The sequence below is a fragment of the Athene noctua genome, chromosome 5 (assembly GCF_965140245.1).
Source record: "Athene noctua chromosome 5, bAthNoc1.hap1.1, whole genome shotgun sequence".
NCBI classification, from domain to species: Eukaryota; Metazoa; Chordata; class Aves; order Strigiformes; family Strigidae; genus Athene; species Athene noctua.
In genome coordinates, this window is record NC_134041.1 from 51,642,600 (window position 1) to 51,655,732 (window position 13,133).

General features: G+C 58.3%; 1 protein-coding gene across 3 annotated transcripts in view; it reads left to right on the top strand.

Annotated features, from left to right (window-relative positions):
* The first annotated feature begins 7,455 nt into the window (after positions 1–7,455).
* SLIT1 (slit guidance ligand 1) overlaps positions 7,456–13,133 on the top strand; it is a 61,746-nt gene continuing 56,068 nt past the window's right edge. For all 3 annotated transcript variants that reach the window (XM_074907569.1, XM_074907570.1, XM_074907568.1), the window contains exon 1: positions 7,456–7,734. In XM_074907569.1, coding sequence (XP_074763670.1) covers positions 7,532–7,734 — 203 coding nt within the window. In that variant the 5' untranslated portion in view covers positions 7,456–7,531. The remainder of the gene's footprint in view (positions 7,735–13,133) is intronic.

Genomic DNA, 13,133 nt, shown 5'->3' on the forward strand with positions numbered 1-13,133 from the left:
GCGGTGCAGTATGTTTGAAACCAGCGCTGCCTTCCTGCAGGCTGAGCTTCCAGCGGCCCCGTTCTCCCCCGGGGCTGCAGTTGGGTGTCATGGGACTGGTGCGCCCCATCTTCCAGGAGCTCAGGGAGAGGGAGGAGGCGGCACTCTGTGCACTTCAAAGTGGGTATGGGAGTCCAGAGAGACATTGCTGGTCTTGAAAATGTTGAACAAAGGAATGCAAAAACTCACAATAGCTATTTTGAATACTGCAAACCCAAATATCCCTCCCTGATAAGCTGTGATTCAAAGTGACAGCTTTATATGGCTTACATTATTTATAAAATGAATAGTTTTTAGCCACTGAAGCCACAACCCAAGCACTTAGGCTTGGCTGCAAGTGAAAGGGCAGCAATCACCGGGAGCAAACACTGGGTGAAGGTACATATTTAGAGGGGGATCACTCAGCTTTCAGTGTGTTTGCTTTGGCCTGTTGGTATTCCTTCACAGCAGTGGCATTACAAAGGAAACAAGCAGGGCTCATCCTTCATTTCATTAAACAGTTTTTATCTCAAATGGCACAGCACAGACTTGCAAATAAGTTCTGCAGTGTCACTGCTATCTAAATAAATTTTTGCAAGTTGTCTTGATTTTTTTTTTTTTTAAACTGTTATGCCCTGGTTCGGAGTTGAAATAAGATATTTTTTCTCTCTTAAATTATCATGTGTGGCTGGGAGCTGTCATGCTGCTGCTGCATCTCACTGCCTAGGGCAACAGCATAGACAAAAAACATGAGTACTACTAGCGATAGATGTTGGCACCAGCCAGACCAGTTATCAGGCTTTACAATCTCATTGGCTTGGATTAACTAATATTTTTTCATGGAGTGAATAAATTACCATGTTTAGTTCTGTTTGCTCATCCCCCCAGCAAGGGTTTCGTGCTGAAGCTCACAAATTGAACAGTCGCGTAGATGCCAACATCTCTGTGCTGGCTCCCACACTGACCTTCCACTTGTGCTGGGGACCAGGGTGGGATCTCTGCTGGTACCAGCAATCCAGCCCCATCCTGCTCCAGTGCAGCTTTGTTCCTGGGAAGTGCCCACACATGAGGAATGTGATGGAGTTGTTTCTGGGCTCCTGTGTCTTGATGCAAGGAGAAGCTGTCCCCAGCTGTACATCATGGGGTGAGGTTCAGATACTTCCCAGTATCAGCCTTCAGGGGGCTGATTTCAGTCCTGGTCAGGGGAAACAGAGCTTTCCTCTCCCTGCTGAGTTCCAACTGGCAGTACTGAGCTCCCCTCCCCAGTCCCACCTCTCCTGGCTTAAACCAGGCTCCCCTGCCTTGCTGTTGGGAAGGATTTACAAATCCACCACCCAGCCCTCCCATGGGGTGCCTTACATGATTTTAAGCCTGGGTCCTTTTGTACCAGAGAGGAGAACTGGGTCCCTCTTCATCCTCTCTGCTTCTAGCTGAAGCTCCTGTGCTGCTGGGGCTGGGAGTTGGGATGAATGGAGGAGGTGCAAACCTGTCTTAGCCATGGCAGCTGTGTGTAACTGGGTGCATGCACAGGTCTATGATGTGGGGGTGTCTGCGTTGATCTGAGGTTGTTTTAGGGTTTGTTTCTTCCAACCCTTTCACTTACAAAGCCTGAGCCATGCTCCCCTGGGGAGCAGGATCTCCGCAACCTCTTGCACAAAAGCCTCTGGCTCCATTGTGCCTCACCAAGGCCGTTCTGCAGCAGCAGCGCAAGAGGGGGCTGGCAGCACACACTGCGGGACAGGACCCCCTGCTTGCCCTGCAGCTCTGGGGGTCCCCAGGGCCAGATGTGCCCCGGGCAGGGCAGGGGGGGGATGACACACACAGGCCTGGAGACACCTGGTTCTTCCTCACTGGCTGCATCTGGGGGATGGAGGGGGTAGGAAGTTGAGGCTATAAATACAGTGAACAAGAACATAAAAAGCACAGAGAATGCTGAGGAAAGAGGCTGGGGAGGGATGTCCTCTGTAAGAAGACAAAAATCAGCTCTGCAGGTAGTCCCTAGCATGGTCCTCCAGCTCCAGGGAGCCCCTGCCTGCATCTGGGGCTGAGCAGAGCTGTCGCAAGGCAAGATAAACCCTTTCCCTCTCATTTTCAAGTTATTTTTGGCTACTGGCATCCTCTTGCCATCCTTCAGAGCCAGACCCTGGTAGCCAGTCACTCAAGCTTGTGCCCCTGGGGCTGCTGCTCCTTCCCGCGGCACCTGCATCCTGAAAGTGACTCCTCTATAGCGTGGGAGTTTGGGTGATGGAGGCAAAGTGGGGCTGGGACCAGCTCCCCTGTCCCACGTTGTGCAGAATCTGACTTTCTTCCAGCCTCTTTTAACTCTGTGAGGGCTGGGGGGAGGAGGAGTGTGGACACAGAGACACATGCTCAGGACTGTGGGACCGACAAGGCACAGAAAGGCCGCCTGCAACTGCAAAAGCATAATGAGCCCAAGGGGGCACACAGCTTATTGATTACATCCCAGCATGGGACCGTAGCCAGCTAGCCATAAATAAGGAGCAGGGTCAAGCTCCTCTACACCCAGGGCATCTTCATTAACAAAATCAGGACAGAGCCGCTGCCTCCCTCATCCATCAGGCTGAGGCACTCCTTACTTCTCAGGTTAGATGGTTTCCCAGCTCAGGGCTGTCAGTGCAATGGGGATTGCAGTAAGTGAAACGGGTTGGTGGTAACAAGCCCTGTTCCTCTAAAAACAAAGCCTGGTGTCTCTGCTCACCCTGTGGCTAAGGTCATCAGCTGAAACCTGAAAACCCACCTGCTCCTACTGGGAGGCAGGGTTTTATGGCAGAAGAGCTGCAGTTTATGGCACCATGGAGAAATATGCTGGATGTGCTTGGCAATAGCAAATGGAAAGTTAGTCTATTAAACAGTAAATTATCCCTCCAATGCATCTTCATTGAGGAGGGTTAATGAGTGGCTCCAGGCAGAGCAAGCGGGGAAAAGCGTGTGTGTATGCACAGTGTGGATGTGGAACAACTGCTACATCTGAGGACCCCCGAGTCCCCGATCCCACGCTGCACCAACAATAGCGTTTCCATGTGCGAGGCGCTTCACAGACACCTCCTCCCGTGTGGTTTATTCAAACCAGCTTGCGCCGCGCCGCAGAGCTCCCAGGCGGTTGGTGTGGCCAGCTGCGCTGGGAACAGCATCTCCCCATCTGCGTCTGGGCTGCTCGGCGCAAAAGTTTTTCTTGTGGACTAGAGCTGGTTTTGGGAGTCCAGGGTGTGGTGCTCAGCCTCTCTGCTCAGCCGCACCATGAGGCAGGGATGCAATGCCTTGTGGACTGTCCCCCTCCTCGCTGCTCTGCAATAGCTCAAGGCTGTAGGACAGGCTGGGCTCTCCCCACTCAAACAGTCCCTGTTGTGTGAGGCTGGAGCCAAATCTGCTCTCTTGGGAGCCTCAGAATCTCCCATATCATCCTGGAGGACTCGATGGGTGCTGTTCCCTTCGCTCAGTCCCAGTGGCAAGTTCCCCAGGCAGCGGAGCTGCCCCCCTCTCCTGCAGTCAGTGGGGTCACGTTCGCAGAGCAATGCTGGCCACATTTTCAGGGTGATGCTGGCAGAGGATGATGCTGGCGGTGTTCAAAGGGTGATGCTGGCCACGTTCACAGTGCGATGCTGGCCATGTTTGCACAGTGATGCTTTTGCCATTTGCCAGCGAGGTAGGGCTTGTCCCTAGAGAGATGATGGAAAGAGCGCATCCAGCCCTGCCTGCCACTGCTGCTAACCAGGCTAGATTTACTGTGATCCCAGCGGCCCCCAGCCATCCGCACTGCTCCATAATAGACCCATCAAGGGCATTGTCGTGCTGCACAAGCCCAACAGGTGCCCTAACGGGGCTACAGGCTGGCCCGCTCCCACACAATGCCTCACCCTCCAAAGCCGAGCGTGTCCGGCGGGACAAAGGCAGCCTGGCCTCCCAGCACGAGCCGAGCTGGCCAAGCGTGACAGATGTGGCCCCAGCCAGCAGAGGGGCAGCCCAGCAGCCTGCCCTGCACAAGGTCTCTGGGGGATGTTGGGCAGCCAGAGGTCACAGCCACTCTACCCCCAGCACGTCTCCAGCTGGGTCTTTTGGCCACCACTCCTAAACCAGGTGTGTTTCAGTGATGCTGCTGGTAGGAGAAAGGGTTAGAAGCACAGCCCAGATGCAAGGGAAGCTGGATCCTGCCACCGGCAGCGCTCCTCAGGAGGGGAGTTAGAGCACGCACTGTGCATGCATGCTGCTGCCGTTTTTTTAAACACTTCTGCTTTGCAGCAGTGCCTGGTCCTACCCTGAGAAGGGCTGAGAACTGCTGTGGACTAGTGACAGCCACGGCATGGCTTCGAAGCACAGCATAAATGCTGTAGCAAGCGTGGGCCAGGACATGCTGCCTCATCCCCTGCACGCCAAGGCGTGGGGTTCAGCACAGCTGCCTCGAAGCCCAGGCATGCTGGAAGGTGCTGTTGGCCGCTGACGACTCCAGCAGGGACCCAGCGCCAGCCAAGACTGCAGGATAGCTAATGGGGGCTGGTTGCAGCCCGTCCTGGGGTGGGTGGAAATGCCCGGATGCAGCCCGGGGGGTCTTGGCTTAAAACTGGCAGCAATTTTTGTTTGAAGCTTTGTAGCTGCTTCGCATCTCTTTGCACGACAGGTCTGGCGCGTACTCTGGAATCCTTCCCCAGATCTTCCCAAGAAAACTCCTCTCCTGCAAAAAAAGCTTCTGCTTCATTTTAACCAAACCCAGAGCCCATCAGACGATCCAGATGGTCTCTCTCTCTATCAAGCAGTTTGGCCCAAATCCTGGTGGCAGACGGCAGGACCAGGCCTCCCCTGATAAAAAAAAAAAAAGTTTGGGTTTTATTTTTCTCCCTGCTCTTCATCCATAACCAGAGGTACCCTGGGCCTCTCCTGGGCAGCTGTTGCTCTCTGAGGCCCACACCACTCCATGTAGGGTGCTTGAGCAATTTTGGATTGCCCAAATGCACTGGGGGCATGGGAAGGGATGCACAGCCTGTCCCTGCTGTCTTACCTTGCCAGGCTCTCTCAGCCCTCACCATGATGGCAGCCCTGGAAGGGAGTTGCTTTTGCAACCTGAGCCACAGCAGAGGGGTTGGCTGCAGCTGGCTGCCCAGCTCAGTGTGATGCTCCATGGTGCCGGGGCATGGGGTGCTGGTTTTGTGGCAGGCAGTGGCAAGAAGCTCCCATAGGAAAGCAGGAGTCAAGGTAACCACAGGAGAAAACGTGGACATTGGCCTGAAATGGGCGTTTCAGCCTCCCAGCCCTCTACTCCCACTGGAACTGGGGCAGGCAGTGGTGGCCTCCAGGCAGGACCCTGCCAGCCACTCCCTCTGCTGAGACCACAGCTCCGCTGTAAAGTGACCCAGTGTTGCTGCAGCTGGACACAGAGAGGGGGGGAGTCTATTTATTCTGCAGATCACAAGGATTTGCCTGGGGCAAGTGCCTGCAAAAAGGAGGAAACAAGATCCTTCATCCTGCTCCTGCCTTCTCTCTAGCGTCAGAGGTAAAGGGCAGGTTAAGAAGACCCAGCTCTGCTCTGCCAGCCAAGGGGACGAGGGGGAGTTTGGGAGGGAGGGTGATTGCAAGCATCACACCAGTAGCAGCCTTGGGGAATGACGAGCTGCTAGGAAACAACCTTCACCCCCCGAAATTCATCCAAGGTCTTGGGCACAGGGCCCCTCTGGGTGCCATTGCAACCAGGGTCCCCCTGGGAGCCCCAGGCCAGGCTGCGGAGCCACCTCTGCTGAAGCCGTGCCAGCGAGGGGTCAGCTCCCAGAGTCCTGGGAAGCAGCTCATCTTCCTCGCTGTCAGGGCTGCTGGGTAGCAACGAGGAACAAACCCTTTTCATCCATCTCAGGCACAGCTTCCTCCCGGGATTGGGGCCAGAGGAAGGAGATGTCACAAAAATGCAGACAGATGATGGGAGCCTGCATTCGGGATGGGAAAGGGCTGCTGATCTGGGCCAAGCCAGTGGAACCTCGTGTGTGTGTGAGGTGGCTCTTGCTGAAGCGAGGCCCCATGCAGACAACTCTCTCTCGCCCTGACTCAGGAGCTTGTGGAGCTCCATACACAGGGGGCATTGATTTAAGAGGCACTCCTGTCCCTGAGACCTGCCACCATCCCTGCAAATATCCTGCTGGCTGGGGAAATGAGTGTGCAGTGGGGTGTCGGTGCTCACACACCTCTCCTCCTGCTACCAGAGCAATGCGATGGGCTCCCACCTCCCCTCCTTCCATGGGTTTCCTCTCCAAGGAGGACATTTGCAGCAGTCTCTGCCAGCAGCCAGGGCTCTGTTGGGCATCTCAAAACGCCTGTTGTTTTTCTTAAGGACTCAGCTCTTGGAGCCGTGGGGTTACAAGTGTTTCAGGTGTCAATAAAACAGGTGACCAGCCCTCCTGGTTACACGCTCCTGCTTTGCATTTGCAGACATCAGGGAAGAAAATGGAAGGTAATAAAATGAATGCAATGCTTACATTTCAGAGATGTCAACTGTTTGGGGCCAAGCTCACAAGATTTCTTGGCTTCACTTCTTTTTGCATTCAAATAGGTATGTTTTACCTCTTTCTTCGTGGTGGATTGGCCACAAAGGCATTTTGGTTACTTCATTTCGTAAGACGTTCCCCTGGAGCGGGAAAGGACATCCCTAATGCCACAGCCAGATGTTTAAGATTTGCCGTCTGTGTGTGAGGCAAAGAGCGGAGTGGAGAGGCATGCCCAAGTCCCGGCTGTGTGCTGGGGTGCTTGGCCGCAGGGTTCCCACGAGCAGACCAGCACCATCCTGGCTGAGCAGCCCAGCCGGCTGTGTGGTCCCCGCGGGCTGCCGGGTCCCCGCGCTCGCCTGGGCTCCGGATGATGGGGCTGGGGCTCCGGGCTGCCGGGTGGGAGACGGGCCAAGGGTGCCTGGAGCACACCGGGGGATGAGAAAGCTTCTGTCGCACCCTGAGGAGAGGTAGGAATGCTCTGCCTGCCGCCGCCGCTTCTCTGGTCACTGCCAGACCCCGGGGTGCCTCTGTCCGGCCCCGGGGTGCCTCTGTCCGCCGGCTGCCCACTCGCCTTGCCGCACCCCGGCATCCCGCAGCCATTACACGGGGCGGGGACGGGGGGGGTGTCAGCTGCCCCGCGGGCCAACCCCGCTGTCCCGGCTGGGGGGACCGATCCGGAGCCCACCTTGCTGCACGGCCGAGGCGATACAGAGCCCCGACGGCTCCGGCTACCGGGGTGCCGGTGCCCTGCCCGGCTGGGACCGTTCCTGCCGCCGGTGCCCGGGGCGCGGGGAGGGGCGGTGGCGGCGGCGGGGGGGCCCCGTCGGGGCGGGCAGGGCGGGAGGGAGGAGCCAGCGCGGAGGCTGTGCCTGGGCTGCGGGATGGGGCGGCAGTGAAGGCGGGCGAGCGGGTGTGCACCGACGGGGCTCTCGCCCCGCAGCCGAGCCGTGCCGAGCCGTGCCGAGCCCAGCGCAGCCCCGCTCCCCGGTGATGCGCAGCGGCCCCGCCGCCTAACCCCGCTGCCCGCTGCCATGGCGGCCCCGACCCCCGGGGGGGCGGCGGGGGTCCCGGCGGGGCTGCGGGCCGTCGCCTGGCTGCTGGCGTGCGCCGCGCTGTGCCGGGGCCGCGCCGCCGCCTGCCCGCCGCTCTGCGCCTGCAGCGGCAGCACCGTGGACTGTCACGGCACGGCCCTGCGCGCCGTGCCCAAGAGCATCCCCCGCGGCACCGAGCGCCTGTGAGTACCGCCGGGCTTTGTCCGGGCCGGCGCGGGTGGGAGCGGCCGGCGCGGGTGGGTGGGCGACGGCCCGTGTCGGGCGTGTGCGGGAGCCCGAGGGGCTGGGGAGGGAGGTGCGGGCAAGTGCCCAGCGCGGGGGTTGAATGTTTGAGAGTCTGTCGGGAGTGGGTGCAGGAGCCCGGCGGGGGATGCGTGTGCAAGAGTCTGTCCGTGGGAGGGGGTGTGTGCAACAGCCTGTCGGGGGGGAGGGGTGTGTGTGCAAGCGCCCGTCCAGGAGTGATTCGTGTGTCTGTTAAGGGCAGTACTTGTGCAAATGTTCGTGGAGGCGTGTGTAAAAGCCTGACGGAAAGGTGCGTGTGCAGGAATCTGGTGGGGTGGGTGCATGTGCAGCGTCCCGTTTAGCAGGGGGCTTAGGGTGTGTGTAACAGAGCCTGTCCAGGGCATGCGTGTGCCAGAGCCTGCTGGGTGGGTGTATGTGCATCATCCCCTCCATGAAGGGGGTGCAATAGCCCGTCGAGGCGGGGAGCAGTGTGTGCGTGCAAGAATCCCCCGAGACAGGCTGCGTGTGCAGCCCTTCGTCTGTGGGAGGGGTGCGCAAGGGGTCCAGCGTGTTCAAGAGCCCGAGTGTGCCAGTGTGTGCACAAACATGCAGAGTGGGGTTGGGATTAGAGCTGTGTCCGACAGAGTGGGTTGCTGCAGGGAGGACATTTGCACTGGGGCAGCCTGGAACGGGCTGGGGCTGCTTGCCCCATGGCACCCACAGGCAGGTGCGTGGCCACCCCAGCTGTAACTTGTCGTGGGCTACGCACACAGCCGGAGGGGTTGCCTGGGGGTCCCCGCCACCTCAAGCCTCTTCCCGTGCTGGGCACCCCTTTGTCCCCGGGAAGCCCTCCTGGGAGTGCTGTACATGGTGCTAGGATCAGGCCCCGTTCCCCCCCCCGCTCCCCTCGGCACCGCCCGGGTGTGACCAGCCTCCAGCCGTGCCCACAGCTCACCCAGCCCTGCCGGTGCCCTGTGCCTGCACCTCACTGCTCATCAAAGCCGCTGCCGCGTCCCCAGGGGTGCCGGGGGGTGCCCCTGGGTCTCTTGGCTGTTCTCCCATAAGGAAAGCTTTTCTCTCACAGTCACGGTCCAGCCGGCTGTGGGGGTCCTGTGGCACCCGCTGAGCTCCCCCCAGCAGGGTGCCCCCTTTGCCGCTGCGCCCGGCACGGCAGGTTTTCCTGCGTGGGGGCCCTGTGGCTGCGGCGGTTCCCCACTCCAGGGAGAGGGGCATGAGCTGAATGTGTCCAGCCCGCTGCTGGCGGCAGGTTCCCGGTGTGCTGGTGTCCCCAGTCCCGGCAGGAGAGCAGGGCTGTCCCCAGCCTCTCCCCTCTGCTCGGGGGCAGCGGGTGCCCCATCCCAAGGGCTGCGGTGGAGTCTGCTGGCACAGTAGCCCCCCCAGAGCCCCAGCCGTGGCGTCAGCCTGCCCCGACACCCCCCTTGCAACACAGGGAAGCGTTGGGCTGCCTTCTCCTCAGGCAGCAGGGCTGCAGGGTGCGTCCCGGCACAGCCACACACCCGGGGCTCCTCCTGTCCTGCCTCCATTTTCTGGAGTGTGAATGTGCCCTTTGCCTGCGGCTGGGGAGGGACCCCGCCGGCAGGGACTGCAGGCAGCCTGGCAGCTGCCGGGACTGCACCCAGCGTGCAGCGCTGGGAGCTCTGCGGGACACTGCTTTAGTGGAGTTTTCTCCCACCATAATTATCCTCATACAAATGATTATTACCCAGCACAGCAACCAGGCTGTTGCGAGCTGCAGTCCCATAGAGCCGGTTTGTGAGCTCCGAGACTGGATCCCCCTTTCCTCCATGCCCAGAGCGAGGGGAAGGTTTGCACATAGCCTGCACCAGTCCTTTCTGCCCCTCGGGGGGCTCTGCAGCATCAGCCTTCCACACACCCGGGTGCTCAGCACCGCTCGGAGGGGGCGATGCTGGAATGGGCTGACAGAGGATGCCCTTGGGTGGGTGTCTCGCTCCTGCCTCGCAGGCCATCTCTGTCTCTCCGGCAGCGAGTCCTGCTTGCTGTCTCCTGTTCTGCCTCCACCGATCGGGTCCTCCATGTACATCGTGGATCGGTGACACTGGGTTTTCTCTATATTAATGCAGCTGCCGATGCCGGATCTGCTGGCTGCGTTGAGCTAGACGTGCTGCTCTCTCTTGGGTGTTGTCTGCTGGATAACCACTTCCCACTGTGTTGCACTCGCTTGCAGGTGTCTGTGCAGAGCAGGTCTGTCTCCGAGCAGTGAATTCCTGCTGTAACAGCTTGTAAGCCAGTTCAAATTCCCTGTAAAGAGGCTGCAACCTTGCAGTCTCCAACTTCTCACCGCTTGATGGAGCAGGGTCAGCTAGCAACCGCAGGGGACCCTGCAGCAGGGTCTGTGCTTGGGACTCGCTGTCTCCAGGGACGGGCTTTCTTTGGGAAGCCAGCATCCTCTTCCCAGTGCTCTCCGTTGCCTGCCTCTTTTCCCAAGCCCTGGGATGCACAGCATGGGTGATGCCAACCTTGCCATGCTTTCCACAGTGTTGGTGAGCAGTGGTGTCCCTGCTGTCATGTTGCCTGCCCGTTGCATGCCCACAGCCTTTCCAGGCGGCCACTGTGGTGTTTGGAGGCTCCAGGCTTTCTCCAGCCTTCCAGCTGGCCAAGCCTCGTGGTGGCATGGGTCAAACCCTGGCAGGGCAGCGCTGCTGCTGCAGCCACGCCGTCGTCATGGGGACTCAGACAGCAAGTGTCCTGCGGCGAGGTCTGAGCTCCATCGCTTTTGAAATACACCCTTTTCCTTTGGAGAAGAGGGAATTATTTGCCTTGCAGAATCACTGCAACTTTGGAGAATCACAGGCTGGGGAGAAATTGTCTTCTGCTTGAAGGTTTCGCCTGTGATGTCTCTCCGGTGCTGTGCTGTTGGTGCAGGGTAGGGGCTGGAGATGTGTCTAGGATGGAGCATGGGTGGTGACTGCATGGGGTACATGGGACCTCTTCTTTCCTTGCACCAGGGCATAGCACATTGCTCCTTAATGCCTTCTAGTCTGCAACTTGTCGTAAATGCCAAGCAGTGCCTGCACCCCCACCTCTGCCTGGATCAGGCACTGAGCAGAGAGGCTTATACTGCAGCAAGGTGGGAAGTAGAAAAATTTCTGGGCACTTTGCAGGCTGCCCGTGCTCCTGCCTACGCCTCTGGCAAGCACATAGAGCAGGTCCTGGAGGCATCGTAGGCAGGACGGGGCGATAATCCTTCAGCACTACAGTGTTATCTGCTCCTGGGAGTCCCTCAGGTCTCAGCCGCCAGAGAGCCCTGGGAGAAAGGCACAGTTCCCTTCCCCGTTTGCTTGCTTTTCTTTCTTGCTTTCTTTGAAAGCACCTCTGAAGAGCAGACTGCCCTGCGGGGAGCTGGGTCAGTCTCCCCATGCCAGCAGGATCAGTGCACATTTGCCACTGTCAAATGGCTGCTTCCAGCCCGGCTCCTCACTTGTGAGGAATAATTGAGCCTGATGGCATTGCAGTCGCTCATTTTTGAAGTTTTCAGCTGACAGCAGAGAATTGTCCCACTCACCCCTTTTGCCTCCTCTCTGGTGGGCTGAACGCCCCGCATCTCACTGTTGGCTGTGCAGTGACCCTCTTCCCCAATGTGAGGGGCAGCTGAGCTGGGTCTGGGGGTCCCCATCACTGCAACCCCCTTGGCTCCCTCTTCTCCCTCCTGGTGTTCCTGGCCTCAGCATTGCACGGGGCTCCCATTCATCTTGTTCCCCTGACTTGGGGTTTGCCTGTGCTGAAATGGGGACCACCCAGATGGCAGCCAGCTCTGTCCTCTCCCCTGTGTTGATGGAGGGAAGGGACACTGAGCTCCAACCTTTGGGTAAGGGAGCATGATGCCGTGGTGGCACCTAAAGCACACTCGCGTGCTGCCTAACCGTCCCCTGCCGAAATTACAGCAGCGAGCTCTTGTTCAGAGCGTGTTTAATTCATGCATCCGTGTCTCCCTCTAGCCGTTTAATCAAAATGTCTTGCAGCAGCAAGGCTGGTGTATAGCAGCAGCGCTCGTGCATTTGACACCAGTTGTTGGGCTGTGTCTCCTCAAGGGGCTTTGGGAAACATTAATTCTTAGGAAGCACCTTGAGGGGGTCAACCTCTCCCTTTCTTGGAGTACCCCGGGCAAGTTTTGGGTGTTGCAGCTGAGCAGGCTGGCTGCAGAGGCAGCGAGGCAGTGTGCAGGCTCTGCAGAGCTCTGGGGCAGGACACAAGACCAATATCCAGCCAGGGCGGTGCTCGGACAGCCCCACTGCCCTCAGCTCTCAGGAGAGCCAGTGCTGGGCACTGGGAGGATGTGGGCTGGCTGGGGAAGGCAGCCTGCTCAGCCTGCTGCGATGGCTTCCTTGGGAGCCTTCCTGGACAGAGGAAATTTGCAATTCTATTCCAATTTCTCCCTTCAGCTACGTCCAAGGCAGATGCTGTCTATATATCGCCATGGTAACGCTGCGTTCTCACTCTCCATGGAATTGCACGCTGGAAAAATATTAGTTTAAAAAACTATGTCGTGTTTGTATTGACTGGAGCTAAGGCTGATAGCAGAGGATCTATTGTCCCCTGGTTGGGAAAAGTCACCGGTAACAGGCAATAAAGCCAGGCGGATTGGCCTCTGGTGACCACTTCTCACCCCGCACAGCAATTGCTTCCCTATAAACCCTTCCCTGGCTCTGTTTTATTGCATCCTTTAAAATAGGTATTTTTGCCTTATATGTGCTGCCACTTTGCTCCTCCGGGGTGATGCATTGTGCCGCTGGCAATTTCTCGCCACTAAGGTAGGAGCAAGGAGGAGGAATTGTTGCTGGCTTCAATTGTGGGTTTCTTGCGTGCACCTTCAAACGTTGTCGCTGCTGTTGCTGTTTGCAGAGCCTGCAGCCACAGGGTGAGCTGGGCACAGCAGCACCAGTGCTGGTGCAGGATAGCACCCCATGCACATGCACACACAGGAGCCATGTGGCTGACTCCTTACAGGACGAGCATTTGCTTGAGTTTCGGGCTCCGCTACTTCATTGTTTCCTACTGAACCTCCAGCCAGCAGAAGAGCAAAGCAGCTATAAAATGCAAAACCTCTCCATGGAGAAGCAGACCCCGCAGTCCAGGGGAACAGAGGGGATTTGGAGTGCCACCAAAGTAGTGCAGGCAGGGAAAGGGTGTCCTGTCCGGGGAAGGGTGTATGAGCCCATGACCCCGTGGGGCTTTTCCTCAATCCTTGCTCCGATTTTCTCCCCAGGGAGCTGGTGGGGGCAGGCGAGTTGAGTGATGGAGCAGGATGTGTGCGTGTGTGCATGCACAGGGGGGTGAGATGGGCAACTAAGGAGCCTGTCTTTGTCTCACATCTGAGTCC